This window comes from Osmia bicornis, chromosome 1 (genome assembly GCF_907164935.1).
Source record: "Osmia bicornis bicornis chromosome 1, iOsmBic2.1, whole genome shotgun sequence".
NCBI lineage: Eukaryota > Metazoa > Arthropoda > Insecta > Hymenoptera > Megachilidae > Osmia > Osmia bicornis.
In genome coordinates, this window is record NC_060216.1 from 11,845,545 (window position 1) to 11,864,032 (window position 18,488).

Genomic DNA, 18,488 nt, shown 5'->3' on the forward strand with positions numbered 1-18,488 from the left:
AGCAGAGAAACGATTTGATTCGGCAGACATTGACAGAAAGGGGGCGAGGTCAGAGCGGGGTAAGGTAAAAGAGCAAGGGAACTGCAAATAGAGTGTAGCAGGGATAATTGCTCTCGTGATGTCATGGCATTTATCAAACCCACTCCCCGAGTCTCGTTCCGTACCCTAACCGAGAATCAACTCCGAGCTTCCCTTTACCTTCACCTTAGCTTACCCTATCTTACTCCTTAACGATAAGGCCAATTCTCCTCGACGTCGAACGATCGTTCATCTCTTTCCATTTTTCTTATCCGTCGAACTTTCGCGTTCGTCGCTTGTTTCGCGATTAACCCCACCGCTTGCTATCGGAAGTCGAGGGTGACGAGGAAAGCCAGCGCCAGCTCAACCGCGCACTTCCGCAAGATTTGCTCGAGATTTAGAGAGACACGAGGCTACACCACTCCACGCCGTATTGTGACTTAGTGGCCGCCTCGAGTACGACCTAAGTGCTTGGAAACGATTTCAGATTTTCCTGCTGAAACAAAAACACGAGGACGCGAGAGAACCGCGTTTCTTACATCCTTCGGTCGATCTATACGCGGTGTTTATCCTTGCATATGGGAAGTGTAATTGAAAGGGTCAGGAGAATAGTTTTGATGGTTGGGAAATTCAACGAGTCTGGAAAGTGTTGTTCAAAGAGGAATATTCGGCCGGTAATCAGACTCGTTTTAACAAGTAGTCGCGGTCGATTATTAACGCTCCTCTTCTACGGAGCCACTTTGCTCGAGCCGCTTCACTCGTAATCATGCCACGTGTCGCTTTCAATTAAGCTCTACCAGCAAACACGTGTTCTTGATATTCAAATTCATTGATGGAATTTTATAGAATAATTTTTTTTTTATAATTAAACTTTCGATGGGTTTTTTAGCCCGACAGCGACGTTGTAGGATCATTTAAAAACGATGTTCCCCGTCGGAGTTTTTTGTCCGCTCATTAGGATCAAAATCGAGGACAAAGTTGATTTCGGACGTTTAATTGAACTGAACGTAATCGGATGGAGCGAGAAAAGGAGTTTCCGGTCTCGGAACAATGAAGGTCCGTTCAAATGCGGTTGCATTAACTGACATTATCTGATAAGTTGCGAATCTAGCAGTGATTTTGCGACATCGATCCAACGGGGACGTCGTTGCCTTATTACCTCGGAATTATGCGGATCTCGTACGCATCCGATCCCTTCGATAAATCTCTTGACTCGCACAATAGAGTTTCATTGAAAATACACGAGCGTGCTTTAGGATCAGTCGACGGACAAATTATGTCCCATATGCACAATCGATTCCGGTCGCGAGGAACGCATTCATGAAACTGGATCCATCTTTCCTCTCGTTACCAATAAATTCATAGCAACGTTTCTTGCCATTTCAACGTGTGTCAGGAAACAATTTTTTCTAAGAACAATCGTAAGATAAAGTGATTCTTATATTCGTATTTTCCTTTTTCATTTATGTATTTCTAATTAAGGCTCTTTCATGATTCTCTTTTCAAGTTCTCTTTTTCAGTAAGAAAGACAATTGAGTGCAATTCTAAATTAAATTCTTTTCTTCCTTGTTGCAACAAGTAGGTTCATATTTTATTTTTTCTTATTTTCCTCAATAAAAAAGTCCTGTACTTTATTTTGTATTTCTTTCTTTGTCGTATACCTCTTTTCAATAAAAATGCCTTTATGACTCTCTTTTAGTACTTTGCCTAAGTAGTATTTGTCATTTTATGTCTGGATATTACATACAACGTTTAGGAAAAGTTTATATAATATTAAAATAATTCGGATATTTCATACTTTGCCCAAAAACGCGAGGTAGTCATACATTACCGATAACGTATCAATCACCCCGTAACCACCGTTTGCCGAAAGATTATATCCGCCGAGATTCAATCAACTTAAACACACGTAGAGTACTATTTTAATATTGAACAATCCAACCGCCATAAAAGAAAGTGTTTACAAGTGATCCAGGAGAAGTTTAAGTACCTTTGAAAGGCTGAAAAGCTCGAGTAATATTCACGACAGAATCCGTAGGCACAATAGCGACAAGGATCACTCGAGGCACCGCATAAACTCGTTAAAAGAAAACTCGTGAAGAAGCAATAAGCAGTTTTATCGTCAGCACCGTATGGCACTTGAGCCTTATCGAGACTACTTTCCAGTCGTAATATTAATTTCGACTTATCCGAGGTCGAGAAACGTTTGCATCGACGGCGCGTTGCCGCTAGCGGAGAGAAGCAGAAGGGTGCGAGAGGGTGGGACTGTCTCTCGCATAAAAGTCGAGAGCAGACTGAGCGACCCTTTTGAACGCAATAATTCGACAAATTGGTATTTCTGTGAAAGTTCTGCTTCGCCGTTGGGAAAGAGGAAGATAAAAGAACGAGTGCCAAAGAAAAAGGAGCGTCTCGTGGTAGACGGAAGAAGGAAAAACTTGAAACACATCCATGCCACTCGACACACTTTGACATACCGGTCGATGGCTTTGGTGCGTCTTTACGTCGCCGCGAGAGATCGTCTTGGAAACGAAACGGATAAATCGTCTGCAAAGTATCGCGCCAGGAATCGTTTTCTTCGTCGTCGATAATAGAACTTTCAATAAAAAGCCAGCCTGTTGTTCCAGTTTGCGGTCCATAGAAAAGAATATATAGGTACTTCCAAAAAAAATATCAGGGCGAAAAGAACATCACTATTGTTTCTTGCAAAAGATGCCAGAAATCTTGAAGCTTCCTACTCTTGATGTTAAAGCATCCAGCAAAAATTTGCTGTCGGAATATATGCTTTTTTTTTTTAAGAAAGAAAATAATGGTTCTTCTTTGACAAAATAAAGTATTCTCTCTTGAAATTATTTCTACACGATATTTGCTGTTGGCAACGGCGGAGGAAAATCGTATTCTGAAATCTCTTTAGAGGAAAATTCGGTTTAATTTCCCTTCGAATTAACTTGTAGCCTATACTCTCTAGAAAGTGAATCGCATTAATGAAGCTTGTATCAATAGGCGAACGTAACGAAAGATCCGACTCGAAATACGCGTTTGAGTACGTTACGTACATATGTACTTACATATATATGGTTTGAACGTGATGAAATAATATTGACTCGGAGAAATTGTAAAACTGATCGATTAACGATTCATTCGTTCCGTACGGATGAAACGACCGGGAAAAAGAAGAAAACGGAACAATGCGAAATGTCGAGAGGAGTAAGAATTGCCAGACAGAGAAGTACTCTTAGAAATTATTCAACGTCGAAGTGGCGAGTGAAATTCGCATCGTTTCTGGGAATAGGCAGGCAAAGAAGGTCGCAGGATAAAATATAGTTAAGAAATAGCGCGCATGGTAGTGAGTGACGACAAAATAGCTCGATTAAGAGGTTATAACCCGGCAGGGAAAAATATATTTTCTTCGTAGCCGGCGTTATTGGCAATCATCCCCGTTCGAGCTGGCAAGCCTTGAAAATGTGAAACGTCGGCGTATCCGGCATACGAAATCAAAGGTATCGTAAAATAAAAATAGCCGTTCTATGCTCGACCGTCCGAGAAAAGGATCGATGAATTTCGGGGACACGAGATCGTGCAGAAGTTTCGATGACGCGAAAAATCGCGAAGGGAAAGAGGTATCCGCGACAATTTTCGAAGACAAGGTCGTGTTCCAATTGTCTGGGAATTTTATTATTTCGCGCACTCTGCAGAAGAGTTGGCTACAGGATCGAATATCCAGGTCGGATACATAGCCGCGTAATCGATTTGTTCAGCGATATTACGAGGCGTCCACAACGGAGATTTCGAATTATCAGGTTAAAATTTATAATATTATCGGAAAACACTCCGACTCTCACGGAAATCCTTACGACCCTTATCGCGTTGCTACGTTTGCCGGTCGGACGTGGTGCTTATCCGCGCGGGAACATCGAAACACGCCTACACTGGTGGATAAAATTATGAGGCACCCCTTCAAGGGACACACAAATGTAGTATTGTTTAACGTAAACACAATATTAAGTCTTTCTTCTAAGAAGGTAATTTTCATGGTATCATATATTTCTGTCCAATAATCTGCAAGTAACGAGTAGACAGAGAGGTTGAAATTAGATGCGAATAAAAGGCGATGGAGTTGGCATCGGACGAGTCATAAACATACTTTCGTAGCTTATCCTCGAGACAGTCCTCTCGATTCAATTTACGTCCGGACGCCTCGCGGAAATTCCGGCTGGCATTATGCCACCATGGCAATATGTCCGACCTCTTTTTTCCGCCATATCCTCCAGCCTTTCGCCCTCGTTCGTTTCTTGCTGGAGCCAAGTTGTAGGCAAATATGGGCGAAGTTTATCTCGCGTGGCGCGTGCTGCAAAAATCCGGTCCGAACAAGGCGACAGCAGCCTGACCGCGCTCGTCGTTCTTCCTCGCGATGGAACCCTTCTGGTGCGTCGCGTCTCCTCTCGAGTAAAGCGATTCCAAAGGTGTGACCTGGAATTTGTCCGACTTTTGGAATTTACTCTCGTCCCCGGAAAGACCGGGAAAATCCGGCCCGGATAAGTAGTTTTAAATCTGGCTTACAAGCCTTGCCCCGTAACATACTGTTCCTGATATAAATTTGCCTTTTAATAGGCGTCCAACGATATTTCACCGGTGTCCCCGGGCCACCCGGGATACTCCGTGAACATTATAAATAACGCTTTCCGCTGTGACGCGATGCAACGATTAATTTATGAGCCAGGCGAACGCTTCCCGTTAAAGAAGCTGAATAAAAGATGAGGGAGGAGAACGACGGAGATGACGCGACGCGAGCAGAAAGCTGTATTTTTCGCGGGCAAGATGAAGAAGCGAAGTCAATTGTTTTCCTCGATTAATTCTTCGTTAAAAAGGAACTTTGGAAAAATGATCGACCCAGCCTCCATCCTGTAACCATTAATTACAGGAATGAAGTGAAGTTCGTCTATCGAGTCGCTTTTGCTTCTATTAAGTTATCGAGTTGGGTACGGGTCGCGATCGTTCTTCAGCGGTTGCATCGTCAGGTTCGAACACGGTGCTCATCAATCACGATGCTTCTTGGATACGAGATATCGACGTGAACGCTCGATGTGGGATACGTTTCAAACGCGATTTTTTTTTCACGGTAATCGCGATCCGATCTTAAACCCTCTTGCTGCGGCATCTGTTGTACAACAATAGCAAATCAATCGCTGGAGATTGAACTTTTTCCTTAGTTGTTTTGTTGCTGTCAAGGGACGTCTTTATTCTATCGTGGACATTAATTCAACGTCTCAGCCGCAAGATATTGCCAGTTTATTCAACTTTATAATAATTGAAACAAAAAATTAATTAAAAAAATTAAGACAAATTATTCACTTGCAAATATTTCTAGAAGAATCGGTTTTAACGGCACCACGCGGGACCATTTATCCGCTTCGGTTGTCAGCTGCAACGGAACAGAGATAAATAGGAAAGAAAAGAAAATTAAGAAGGAAACTGAAAGTGAAGGAAGAGAGGGACAACTGTTTTCAAAGAAAACACCAAGAACGAGAAGAAGTCGCGACGGGGACAATAAGCAGTTTGAAAATTTAAACTGTACGAAACGTTCGAGCGTCGCGAAGCTGGGCATTAAGCCGTAGAAATGTTGTCTCTCGAAGTTTCTGTAATATTTAAAGAGTAAGCCGGGCTGAACTGAATCTGTGATATTTTTCTGCCAGAACTACATGATTTCACGATGGAAACGGAAGTTCTTGAAGAGGATTCTTGGAGCAGGGCGTGCATTTTCCTTGAATTCAGCGCGCGAATAAATCCTTCTCGATAGTTGCGATAGAAAATTGTCCAGAAGAGGCTAAAGTTGTATGCGTTTTAAAGTCGCTCGAATAATGCAAGATTGAAAAATGTACGGACCATTTGATTGTGAAGATCCGGTGGAAATGGGTTAAGCGGAGAGTCGCTATTAAGACAACAGTAATCGTAGCACCGGGTCGTTCTTCGATGTCATTACTTTCGGGTAATTACTCGACGTTTCACACGGTTCATCGACTTTTCGTCGCTGAGAGCGATAGCTAGCTGGCCGGATGATTTCTAGGGGGAGGATGGGCCACGGTCGTTGGTCGATCGCGCGACAATAGCAAACTTCGAGGTCGTCGCTTCGGATCAATCTATTAATACCGCACATTAGAAAATCAATTAAGCCGCAGTTCCGTTTAATCTCGTGTCCGAGGATTTGCCAGCAAGCAAGCTTCCAGCAGGAGAGACTCTCGTCGCCCAAGAGCTGACGGTTCTCACCGATAGGACAAAAAAGGACCGGGACTTAACCTCTCCCTTCTTCCTTTATCTCATACATTTTTTCTATCCCGCAGAAGCGAGCACGCGCAAGCGTTGTTGGGATCTAATGAAAATAGAAGGAGAAAATCCCTTCGTCGTTTGAATTTTTCGAGAAAATGTTTGCACTAAGGCATTAAAGGAAGAAGGAAATATGGTTAATAAGCGTATAACTTAACTACGGTTATATAAAGGTGTATTCTGCAGGATGTACTATTTTAACCACTTTGCGCTGTTTCTGGTTAAATGAATTTATTAGTTTTGTTTTCGTGACGATGCATCTTGTATAGCAGTGTATTGCTGATAGTTTATTTTGTCAGACACAAGGCGTATACACAATATTTATCGGTTGATTGATACAGGGACAAGTTTTTAATCGAGAACTTTAATCGATAAAGTATAGGAGCATCGATCGAATACATTGACAGTATTCATGAGGATGAATTTCAATGAAACTGGTTGCTGCCACGGGCGGCAGAGTCGCAAGTTCAGTTCCCTTGTAGCTGTACGTGGTGCTCCTTACTTCCGATATCTCTCTGTCTACATCGTAGTACGCAAACTTGGAAGATCCAACGGACTGAGTGCATCATTACGGATTAATATCCTCTCGAGGAAGCACGTAACCTCCCGCTACCGTTCCTCGTTATCACCGTTGGTTACGTCAAACGAAATGTCACTCAAAGCTTTGCTCAGCCGTCTTCTAATTTCTACATCTCCGGGGGTTGGTCACTTCTCCTCCAGGCCGAATTAGATGAAATCGATCTTGATTACATCCTTCTATCTTATTCAACAGTAGCTTTAGTCCTTCTAGTTTTCAAACTTGGTCCACGATTTTTAAATATTCAACACGAGTCTGATTCGGCAAGATCCACAAGGTGTCTGAAATTTTTCGATTAAGTTTCTCGATGAACGATGTTCCTTCCGAAAACTTTGACCAGTTCTTCCCGGTCCTCTCTTTATCTTTGTCGTCATAAATTGCCGAGTTTCGTCGTAGGGAAATTTAAATTACAAAGAAACATAAAGCGTACAACGCGCGGCTATTTGTACGAGAGATCCGTTTCCGAGCTGCGATTCCAGCCTCATCCCTTTCGCGCGTTTCAAACCCTCCCCTTTCAGCGGCGTTGTCCGTCCTTAGTGTCGCGCACGAATGTAAAATATTCAACGGCGCCGAGTATCCCGGTTACGAGACGGGGTATTCCCTCCAGACAGCGTGTAACGTCGGCGTAACTCTCGTTATCATCGTCGTCGCTGTCGTTGAAGAGCTTCCTACTGGCGGATGACGGCCCTCCTCGTCATCCTCGGCGTTGTCGCGCTCGTTCCCCTACATACGCGTTTACCTACATTTCTCCTGGAGGACGCATGCAGTAGGATCAGGTGGCGCACGCGCCTCTCGTTCATCGTTCGCGCACCGCCGACAAACGAGTTCAAATGTATTCAAAATTTAATGACGAGGTCTCCGCAAGTCGGACATGTACCGGGCCGAAGGAAGCGGACGAGTATCTCCGCCGCGAACTAGCTCAAATATTTGTCGATGGCAAACGTTTACCCTTCGGTAGAGCGAAACCTAAGCTCTAAAGACATATCGCGCTCAAGGCTGCACTATTATACGAGCAAACTTCTACCCGGCCTGTTTGACGTTCCTCGACATTCCACCTCGCGATTCTCTACTTCCTCTCGACCGGTTCGCCGTCTCGAACCTCATTAATCGCCCTTCTGGAACGACATCCACCGAACGACCGAACGTTCCTCGTTTGGCTGCATCTCAAGGCGGGCCGCTTGAACATTGAACCAGGGGATGATCGTCGACCTTTTCATAATCCTTGGCTGTCGTGTAACTGACGCTACAACTGGAAGAAATGGGATTATTTATTTGGAACAGGCTGTACAATACAGTAACCACTCGATAATTGTCCCTCTTTATTAGAATAAAATTAAACTCTTTTCGGTTGTTTCATCAATTACAAGACACCCAGTGTATAACTGGCCAGCACAGTCGTCAGCGTCTGTGCATCGTTGGAGGCATAACAGCAGAGGTCTCTGCACCCACGGCCTTCGTTATCCCGTACGTACTTACCGTGCATTTCACGAGGATGCATTCCCGCAGGAGAGAAAGGCGCCTGCGCGAACGCACCGAGTATCATTTCTTCTCTGTCTCTCCGCTTCCGTGTCGTTCCCCTTTCGTTTGGATCGCATACCCCTTTGCCCTCTCATCCCCCACCGCGAGGGCAGCCCGCCACGCGACCGTAGCCCCCACCAGAAGCGTGAGCGTGTGTCACGCTCCGGGTAGCTCGGTGCGTGCCCATTAGAAGGAGGGGGTAAGGGGCGCGTGTGCCTTACGCGAGTCGAGCGGTGGGGGAACGGTACGCGGACGGTGGTGGGGATGCAAGTAGAGTCGACCGAGAACTCGCCACTAGTTTCGTACCAACTCTCGCGCGAGTCGGATGTCGGTTAATATCCCGTGTAAGTTCACCCCCGTTGCCGTTGGCTGGTTGAAAAACAATAAGTACGAAGGACCTTACTCGCGATCGGTCACGTTTCGCGCTCCTTTCCGGCTGGTGTTTATTCGTGTCCCTCTTGATATTTGCTCCTCTACGTTCGTCCGTCCGTTCTCGGAACGTATCCCCGACTCATCGTTTCCACTGTGCTCCACCTGATCCCTGGAAAAACACGCGAGTGTGTGCTGCGTAACGCTACGCGAATGCCGTGATGCTGTACGGTGACGGACAACGATCGTCGGGGCATCTCGACACCGTCTCGATCGCATCCTCCTGACAGTATGAGCCTCGTGCATCGTCCTCGCCGATAAGATAGTGGTGGTCCGCTCTAGGGACGATGTCGTTGCAGTGATACCATTTACCATTATACCAAGAAGATCCTTGTTTGTAGCCGCGAATGGATCGGGATTACTCAACCAAGTGGTACTCGGTGAGACGCGAACAGTGTGCCCGCGACTTGAAGAGTGTGTGATCCATAACATGTATCGCGTGTGAGTCGTGGTACTCTGTAACACGTGTGACAGTTTTGAGAGAAATAGGGAATATCTACTGGGGAGGTTTGTTAACGGAGACGGTGTTTCTGAACGTGACCGCATCGTGTCCTGTATCGTTTGTCGCGGTATTAGATTCGAGTGACCGGTTAGTCACATTGTGATCCGTTCGAATAGAACGTGCAGCTCGTCGAGCAATGTTGTTCTAGTGTATCGTTGATTTCCAGTGACAATGGTCGGATTCCACGCCGCGGACACCATGGATTTCTCTACTTCGAACGCGGTGTCGGCGCGACGCACTTCCGGCAAGAACGAGGAGGATCTTGCGAGCAGTGGATCGAGACATCGAACAACGAATGGGTAAGTGAAAAATGTTTTTATCGTAGATATTGGTGTTGGGGTAGGCTCTGTATAGTAGGGGGTTGCTTTCCAACTAAGCAACTTCATTGATAATTCTCCGCCACTGTTTCGCGTGTACCTTCCGTGAGCGCATGTGTGACTATGTAGAAAACTCGGTGCAACGAACCTCCTCGTGTTTATGTACCTACACGTGTTATCGCAGCCGTGGCTGTGAAAAACGGAACGAATTCTTTCGGGTGACTAGACGCGACGCGACACGACGCGCCTGGATGATCCGATGTTCCTGATCGCGATTGTAAATGAAAAAAAGAGCGACGAACGAGCCATTTTTACAGCGACGATTCCTCCTGTGTGCGACGCGTATCCGTGGCGCGAGTCTTGAAATATTCACAGAGGATCGATATTCCACGGTTGTCGCGATACGTGACTCGTTGCGGACGACGCAACGCGTTCAGATTGGGCTTTCGGTGATTCCGGAACGGAGCACGGAGGACAGCAGAGAGATAAATGTAAGGCACGCGTCGTTAAAGTATCGATCTCCCTGGAATTAGGCTGCCATTGCATATAGAGGCGGGAATTAAATCGTGTGAGAGGTAATTTAACGGCATTACTCTGCGAAGAAATTTACGCGGTCGATATGAAAACGCGTAACGCGTTAGATACGACGTTAAGACGTGCTCCAGATTGGCCGGTGATTAATGACCGCCTTAATGTCCGGTAGGTAATTAACGAGGAAAAAGCATTTGTCGAAAACGATTTCACTGATTTTCCGTGCAAATGATTATTATCGAATTATCAGAGTAACAAGAGAAAAACGAAGTTTAATTATTTTGCTCTTTGATCAAAACTGTAGAGGAATAACTGACGTTCTTTCTCCTTTTGCGCAATTTGTACTCCATTGTTAGAAGAATGGTTATTAAATGTTCACTTGCAAAACTTTAGAGAAACAAAATTTAATATAAAAGTTGGTACCTATATATGAAAGTAATTACTACACACTCGATTTTCAAAACTTTTTAATGATTTCAAACTTGCCCTTTCAAAGTTCTTCCTTCTTCAATTACCAACTTAAATGGAACGTATTAATACCATGAAAAGTTTCATATCTTTTTTTAATTAATAAACGGTTGTTTGTTTACGTGTGTTACACAAGTTCAATACTTCAAAGGTCAAAGATGAAGTTGGTCGAATTTTAACTGCAAGTTCTGGCAATATTATACGTACACCTGAACGCAAGAAACTCTCTGTAATCTCGCCTTAAAGATACAGGATTAGAGCGCGTTGAAAAAGCAGCGGGGAGCTTTGAATAATTTCGAGACAAAAGCAACACGATCGTCCCGGTGTTCTCGGTTGTTCGTAGCTGGTACCCTTTTTTGCTTCGGGTCACGAATGTCAATGCGTCCTCTGCGTGCCGCATTTGCCTAATGCTTGAAATCCTCCTGACCTGGTGTCTCGTAATCCGAGCGTGTATTTTAATTAGCTCACCGAGGTTACATTTTCCATGACGCGACGTGAAATAACATCGGAGAAGTTGTAATCGCGGTTTCAGCTTCTTCGTCAAGCGACCCCCAATTTGATATAATTACTCAACTGACAGACCTCGTATCACCGTTGAAATTAAAATTTCGTGTGTCTCTGAAACTAAAATTGACCGGATCTGGTCGTTGATCTTCATAACGTACATCGAGTATAATTAAATATCTAAGCCGCTTTATTGAACTAAATAACGAATGCGAGTAGCCTTTCGAGTGCAAGGGATAAATTGCACCATTTCGGAAACTCTATACGTGAAAAGGAACAATGATAACCCAATTTTCCCAACCGACAATGTTATCGATGCGTTGTAGCATAACAGGTATCCTTTCTTCCCCTGGGTCGCGTATTGTTTCGACTCGATGCGATAGCGATAACAAACAAAACAAGAAATAGGTTCTTCTGCAGGCTTCCAGTGGGAACTACTGGCTTCAATTTCATTTCCCGTAAGCTTAACTACGTGACTTTTTTCCTCCATTTTTCTCGCGCGAACACGATATTTTAACAAACTCCCAAATAAACGGGCGTTTCATCCCTTAACGAGCGCACCAACAAATATCAATAGGTATTATCCATTGAATGCCTTTTCGAACACAATCAAATTTTCGATGTCGTATAGTAACCGAACTTTTTTCGAACGATTATTACTTTCTTTTGTTTGGAAATAATAAGTTCAAATAAACGCGTGCTATGTGAAAATGAACACAATGCAACGATGCGTAGCCGGCCGCGTAGTCTCGCGAACATCAATATTTTCGTTTTCAATCGACTCGATCCGACAGGCCGCAGCGAGATGTTGCCTATTTCGAATGGAATTACAGTGAACGGAGAAAAAAAAAAAAGAAACTGTAAAATAAAATAAAACTAGGGAAACAGGGGTTGAGAGTGGAACGAAATGAACGGCACGCGAAGGGGACGGGATATTACCAGGACATTTTAACCGGCAACAAAGACTGGTCCCTGTTGAAAATTCGAACTTGGATAGGATCCTCTCGTTTCGCGAAAGCTTTTCCTATCGCGCGATACGATATCGCGAGAAACGATACGGCGCGGCTGAATTACTATATCGATACTCTGCTTTCGACGAACCGTAGCAATTTCAAATCGAAAATAATCCTTTTATTTCCACGGCCTGTGAATTCGTTCGGGCTCTTTGTCTCTTCTCTCGTTGCAACGAATTTCCTCGTCGTGGTGTCGTCTCATCTCGATGAGGAAAAAAAAAAAGGAAGAACAAAAAAAAAAAAGAAACCAGGCCAGGCATTTAGAAGAGATCGGTAAAGGGGAATACGAACGACGGAACGGAGTTTGTCGTAATAAAACGAGGGTAAAAAAGGAAAACGCGTCGCGGCGTGTCGGATCCCGTCGAAAGTTTGACCCGGTTTCGCGAAATTATCCTTCCATTTGGCAACGATGCTGCCAGACTCCCGTTGCGCCATAAAATCCACGAAAAGAAGGGTGGTAGGGTGAATTTTCTTTCTCTCGCTGTGTGTAGGTGTAAAGGAACGACATTCCATTCGTGGAAAGGAAGAAATCGTAAAGAAACATACGTTGTCGTAAAGCTAACGTAATACGGTGCCGGTAGGAATTTTTGCTGGGAGACCGATAGCATCCTCGGTGTCTTGTTGTTTCGTGGCCGGGTTTTTACTACGCTCGAGGCGCGTCGTGCTGGCGACGCGCGGTGAAAACCTACGAAACGATAGAACGAATCGAGGAAAATAAGTTTGCTCTGGGCAGGAAATGGGATATCCTCGGATAGCCGCTACGAAATCGAGCCGGTGCAACGCGCTGGAACGTTATTAACGCGGCTTTAATTCGCCTTAACGCGTTGCGTTTCAGACTACGTGCGTGGGTTCTCTCTGTTTCAAATGGAATCGCGAATACCATGAGGTTAGAGCATAGTTTCGAAACATTTCATCGGGTCCGTTAGAGATAGAAACGCCTGCTATCGTGGCATCTAAAGCGCGAATTATGCGCGAATTCAAGCGATACCGATGCAAGCCCGCCGAGCAGAAGTAGTCGAAAGTTAGGAACCGCGCTCGCGAATTGCCCCTTTATCCAGCTTCGTCGCTCCGATCGAGCGTACGAAAGTGTTCATCGCGTTATTTTCAGTCAACGAATTTCTGGAGCGGCATTCAACGAACTATGCGAACATTTGTTAAAACAATTTTTCAATTTACAGTACGATCTATTCCGAACAGATCCCGAATTTCGTTTGAAACAACGAATACCTACTGTACGTATCTAGTCCTAGTCTGTTTTGATTTCTCATCTGGTGCAACCTTAACGAACTTGTCTTGTCGAAAGGGGTTGGTTCCGATCCAGAAACACGGGGTAGCAGCTTTCAGGTAGAGAGTTTCCCTGTTCTCGTGTCACGATCCCGTTGTTGGATATTTCGAGATCGCGAAGACGAAGCGGGAGAAAGTGACAGGAAAAGAGATCGAATGTTCCAGTGAACATTATATTACGGTAATTTGGGTGTGCGACGAAGAGAGGCGGAGAAGCGGCGAACCGTGAAACACGGAACGCGTAGTGAGAGATGGAATTGGTGGGAAACGGTGTTCAGACCGATATGTCGACGTAAATTCACGACCTTCGAAGGAAGTAGACGATGATATAACGAGGAAGGAACGAAAGGCCGGGCCGGGTAGCGAGGCCACGTAACTCTTCGGTTCGCTGTGCCAGGATTGCTGGCGACCCAGCTTCTCCTTTCCCGGCTCTCCTCCATCTCTCACCTCCACCTGCCGTGGTCGATCGATTCGCTAAAAGTAAATAAAATTCGCCCCTCGGCTGGCAGCGGGAAGAGGCAGAACCCTGGCGCTAGTGTAAGTGTCAGTGTTGGGTGTAATGCAATAAATCAAGGCGTCGATGGAGAGCCGAAAGTCATCGAACAAAGTCGGCCGACGTAATTCTCCGTCTCGCTTCGTGCTTCGGCAACCCGGCAAACGAACGTCTCTACGTTTCTGGTGACCTGGATGGCTTCGGCCGATCGCTGGAAAACCGGTAAAAGCATGGAAATTGATCGTACCGTTTCTCTTGACCATCCACCTTAAACGGAACCTTTCGAAGCTCCTCCATTTACCGCGACCTCTATACGCTTTGACCTATTTATTTTTTCTTTCAACGGAAAACGAGATGTCTTTATTGCGTGATATGCTTCGAGCTAATTTGTAGTCCCGTTTCGACGTTTGCAATTTCGAATTCATCGGTTCGGTTCAATTGGTCGAAGCAATCGTCTGGTAAACGAAGAAACCAGCCTTCCAATCGAGCTATACTACGATTCGATCCCGCAATTGCCTCTTCAAACCAACACTGTTTTTGCTGGCACACCATGTTCCTTCCTATTCGAGGAGAAACTTTTCTTACGAATCCCTGCTTTAGGTTATATTCCAGTGCAACTCAATTTACTCGGAGGTTTCCAAGTTGTTTAGCTGGAAATGGAAATCGGGGGAACGAAGATCTCGGTTATGAAGCAAATTAATTTCACACGCGTTGTTGCGTTAGAAAAATAAGCGACACTCGTTCTTGGTAATGATAAAAAAGCAATAACCTGTTTGTTAGCATCACCTTGACGTTTCTCTGAACGGCTCCTTACGCGTTCACTGCTACAGTGGAAATAACCGTGTATAGTCAAACGCGCAATTGTTTTTCTAGAAGCTTACTACAGGTAACTTAATGAATGAGCTATACTACTTAAAACTAATAATGTCGTTCATCGTCGAGAGTCAACTCGTTAATATTCGTGTTTTTAAATATTTCTCGCGCTTTTCGAGCATGTTGACACGTCGCGTCGAGAAAATGGAAATCAGGCAATCTTGAAGCAAGATGCATCTCGCGCCCCAGGCGAGAGGAGTACGCTTGTTTCTTCCAATTCTTCTGGTTCTTATTTTTCCGCGGTGGCAAGCGGCGAGTCGCGGTAGCTTCGCGGAATTCTCTTCGATAAATCAGCATGTCACCGTGGGTGGTAGACGGATACACTGGTACACGTAGGTCGAAGGTAGGAAAATCGTGAATGGTGGTCGCGAGCACGAAGAGGCGAAACGTTGGAGCGGACGACGAAAAAAAGGGTATCGCTGGAACGAGGCGTGCTCGGACACGAAACAGAAGGGTGAACGGGCAACTCGTTCGTTTTTTAGCCCGTCCACAGCTGCTTGATGGCGATTTGATCGCGCCTTCGACGCGACGCGACGCGACGTTCCAACGAAATTGAATCGACGTTTGACGAGGGACGAGAGGCTGCGCGTTAATTTAGATGTTTTGCCGCGTTCGACGATCGAAACGAGTTATTTCACGCGTACGTACGAAACGATTCGCACGTCAGACGGCGGTCATGTAACAGGTGGTTCCTCGCGGAATGAAATAAAATTAATTTTTGGTCCCGTCCAACCGGTGCCGGCGAACACTTCCGTAGTTCATCACTGTCGGTGTTAATGGAATTACGGCGCGGAATGCAGCCGTTCGGGGGAGTTCGATTTCTTTTCAAGAACGAGTACAAGCCCGACCGGTGAGTCGTGGACCAGTAGAAATTAGTTTCCCACAATACGATAAATTGCAATAAAAGATTGATGATGGTCTGCGGAAAAACCGTCGCACCGAAAGCTATTGAAATCGATAGCTTGACAGATGTTCCCTCGAGAAAGCGATCGTCCCGAAATCAATTTGTTCCTGCTTTGTGAATAATCTGACGTTAATTCGATAAAAAGGTAAATTACTGTTAAAAAGTCAGGGGAGGGTTAGGTCTTTTACACATCCATCAATACGTTGACTGTCACAATAAAACTGTTGAAATTTATTTGAACGATTAATAAGTTGAATGTTTATAAAATACTGTATCGGGTTCAATGAGCGTCGATAAGCTCTATCGTTACTCGGTCATAAACGGAAACATCGTCTTCGAGAAAGTGGGATTTTGCTTTCTTTCCTCACACAATCCTCTAGGACGGATTTGCATAAATCGGGGGAGATTCCGTAGCGAGGTCTGCCTTTTTCGCCCTGGAACGAGATGGAAATATCCTTCCCTCGTCCCAACTTATAAATCGGAATCTCGAGAGGTAAAAGTCAACGAACGCGCGACGCCTGACGGGCTAACTCGATTCCGTTTCGAGGGGAAAAGTCGGTCGCGCGGACGGACAGTTTGATTTTCAATCGAGATGCGTCCCACGTCGCGTCGCCTCGGCCACGATGCCCGAGGAAACCCGGAAACCCACTAACGTTACCGGATGTGTAACTATAAACGCGTTAAAGGGTAAGGCCGCCCTGAACGATTCAAAATCATAAGTCGCTTAAAGAGGGCTTTTCGTGAAAAGTATAAAAGGCTCGCCTCGAACTCTTTAAAGAGACGACTATCACGACTAGTTGTCGACTTGTTTCAAACGAACGGCTCGAATGAGAGAAATTTCTGCCAACGGTGATTCGACGAGGAAAAGAAACGGCGGTAATAGAGGCAGCCGGCCAACCGGATGAAATTAACATTCATTAATTTAATAGTTAAGCTTCGTAGCAGTTCTAATTAAGCGGCACGAGAGGTTGCTTTTCTCTTGAATATCGTTTTAATATCCTCGCGTTGATGTTCATTACTCTGATCTTTTGCGTAAGCGGGTTTTTCTGCGGATTAGGTAAGGAACGAGTCAACTAGGATGCGATAAAACTTCTTTGAACAAGCGTTAGAAAAATAGCCGGTTCGACAGCGTGGCGCCGCTTTCGACGTTTCAACGCCAACAGACAATTGATTGTAATCGATTAATTTGCAAATAGCAAATATTCTCGTGGCTTCGGTTATACTCTCATTCCCGGTTGCGTTCACGCCACCCCAACAACGCGGCGCATGCCTCGTCCATCACTTTGCCCGGCCACAAATTAATTATCTCGTAAGCATTATTTTAATTAACGCGACCAACTCGAAAGCCCGTTGGTTCATTCCGTTCCCTTTTTTTTCTCTCCGCGTTTTCCATTTTTCCATCCCGTTTTTTTTCTCTCTCTCTCTCTCTCTCTCTCTCTCTCTCTCTCTCTCTCTCTCTTTGTTTCCTCACGTTTTTCCTCGACGACTTTTTACATACGTTAATAAGAACTAACGATTCCGTTGACGTTGGTCCTTGATTCACGAAACAGGATAGTTGTAGAAAACGAAGCTGTCGTTACGGGATTTTCCTCTCGCCACTGCGGGAATAACAATAATCAAATGAAATCAAATAAAGTACGTGTAAAGTGGTCGTTTGTTTGTTTCTTTTCTTTTTCTACTTATTCCTTTTAACTGCGTCTTGTTTCACGGTCGAGAGAACGTCAGAGAATACGGCGGCTCTTCTCTGACTCGTCGTCATTAGAAGACGCTAATTGCGAGTTAGGCACGAGGATGCTCCACCTCTGAGAACAACGTCGCTTTAACGTTAGAAAAGAAAACAAAGAGAAGTTTATATGAACTTGCTAGCTAAGCTTAGCTGAACGATGACTTTGCGATGATTTACTCGGGAAAATGAAACGAAAGGAAAGGAAAGGAAAGGAATGGGAGGGAAAATAAATGAAAGGAAAGGTGCGACGAATTATTCGCTGTAATTATACTGTTGGATGCAGGTACGGTCTCAAGACGTTCAGAGTCCGAAGTCAGATTCAGATTCTAAATTTCATTATCGTATCTTGAAAATTGACGCAGTTACGGCAAATTCTGTGATTAATTAAATTAATTCAAATGAAATCTTGAAGCAGTTATCATGAGTGGATCGAATTGCTCTTAATGGCAGCTACACGGAATTGCTAGACGTATTTCATACCGGAATGAATGAAAATTTCCTACCATTACTTCATTTCTACGGTCATTACTCTGATTACATCGATGTTTAATGTATCAAGAATTATCGAGACCGATAATGCTTTCGCGCAATCAATTACTCGTGTTAAACGAACGCTTAATTGAGAACAATGGGAATGCCAGTACGGGACGGAAGTCTCTTTCGAGCAGGATCGTTACAAGAATAATTCCTTTTAACTCGGCTCCTACGTGGAGAACAAGACGGCTAAATGTTAAGGTTGCCCACGAAACATAAATAAATGTTTAGAGGTATCTTGTATTTGCATAAGTATACATTTTCTCATCGTACATTCCGGCGGTTTGCATAAATAACGAACAGAGAAATAGGGAAATGTAAAATAGCCCCGATAAAGTTTCCTGTTGTGGTGATTTCCAGCGGCGAGAACGCGACAATGAATTAATGTTAAACGTCAAAGAAACAACAGATTTCGGTTCAGTTTGTTCTTCGTGCTGTACTCACAATACAATAGAATGGCAAACGGTTATTGAAATCGC

At 44.6% G+C, this 18,488-nt stretch overlaps 1 protein-coding gene across 3 annotated transcripts in view; it reads left to right on the top strand.

Annotated features, from left to right (window-relative positions):
* LOC114878534 (irregular chiasm C-roughest protein-like) overlaps positions 1 to 18,488 on the top strand; it is a 138,980-nt gene that overhangs the window by 17,370 nt on the left and 103,122 nt on the right. For 2 of the 3 annotated variants that reach the window (XM_029192449.2, XM_029192450.2), the window contains exon 1: positions 9,534 to 9,661. In XM_029192449.2, the coding sequence (XP_029048282.1) occupies positions 9,534 to 9,661 (128 nt within the window). Of the gene's footprint in view, positions 1 to 9,528; positions 9,662 to 18,488 lie in introns of those variants that run through there. The other variant, XM_029192448.2, reaches the window with a different exon arrangement.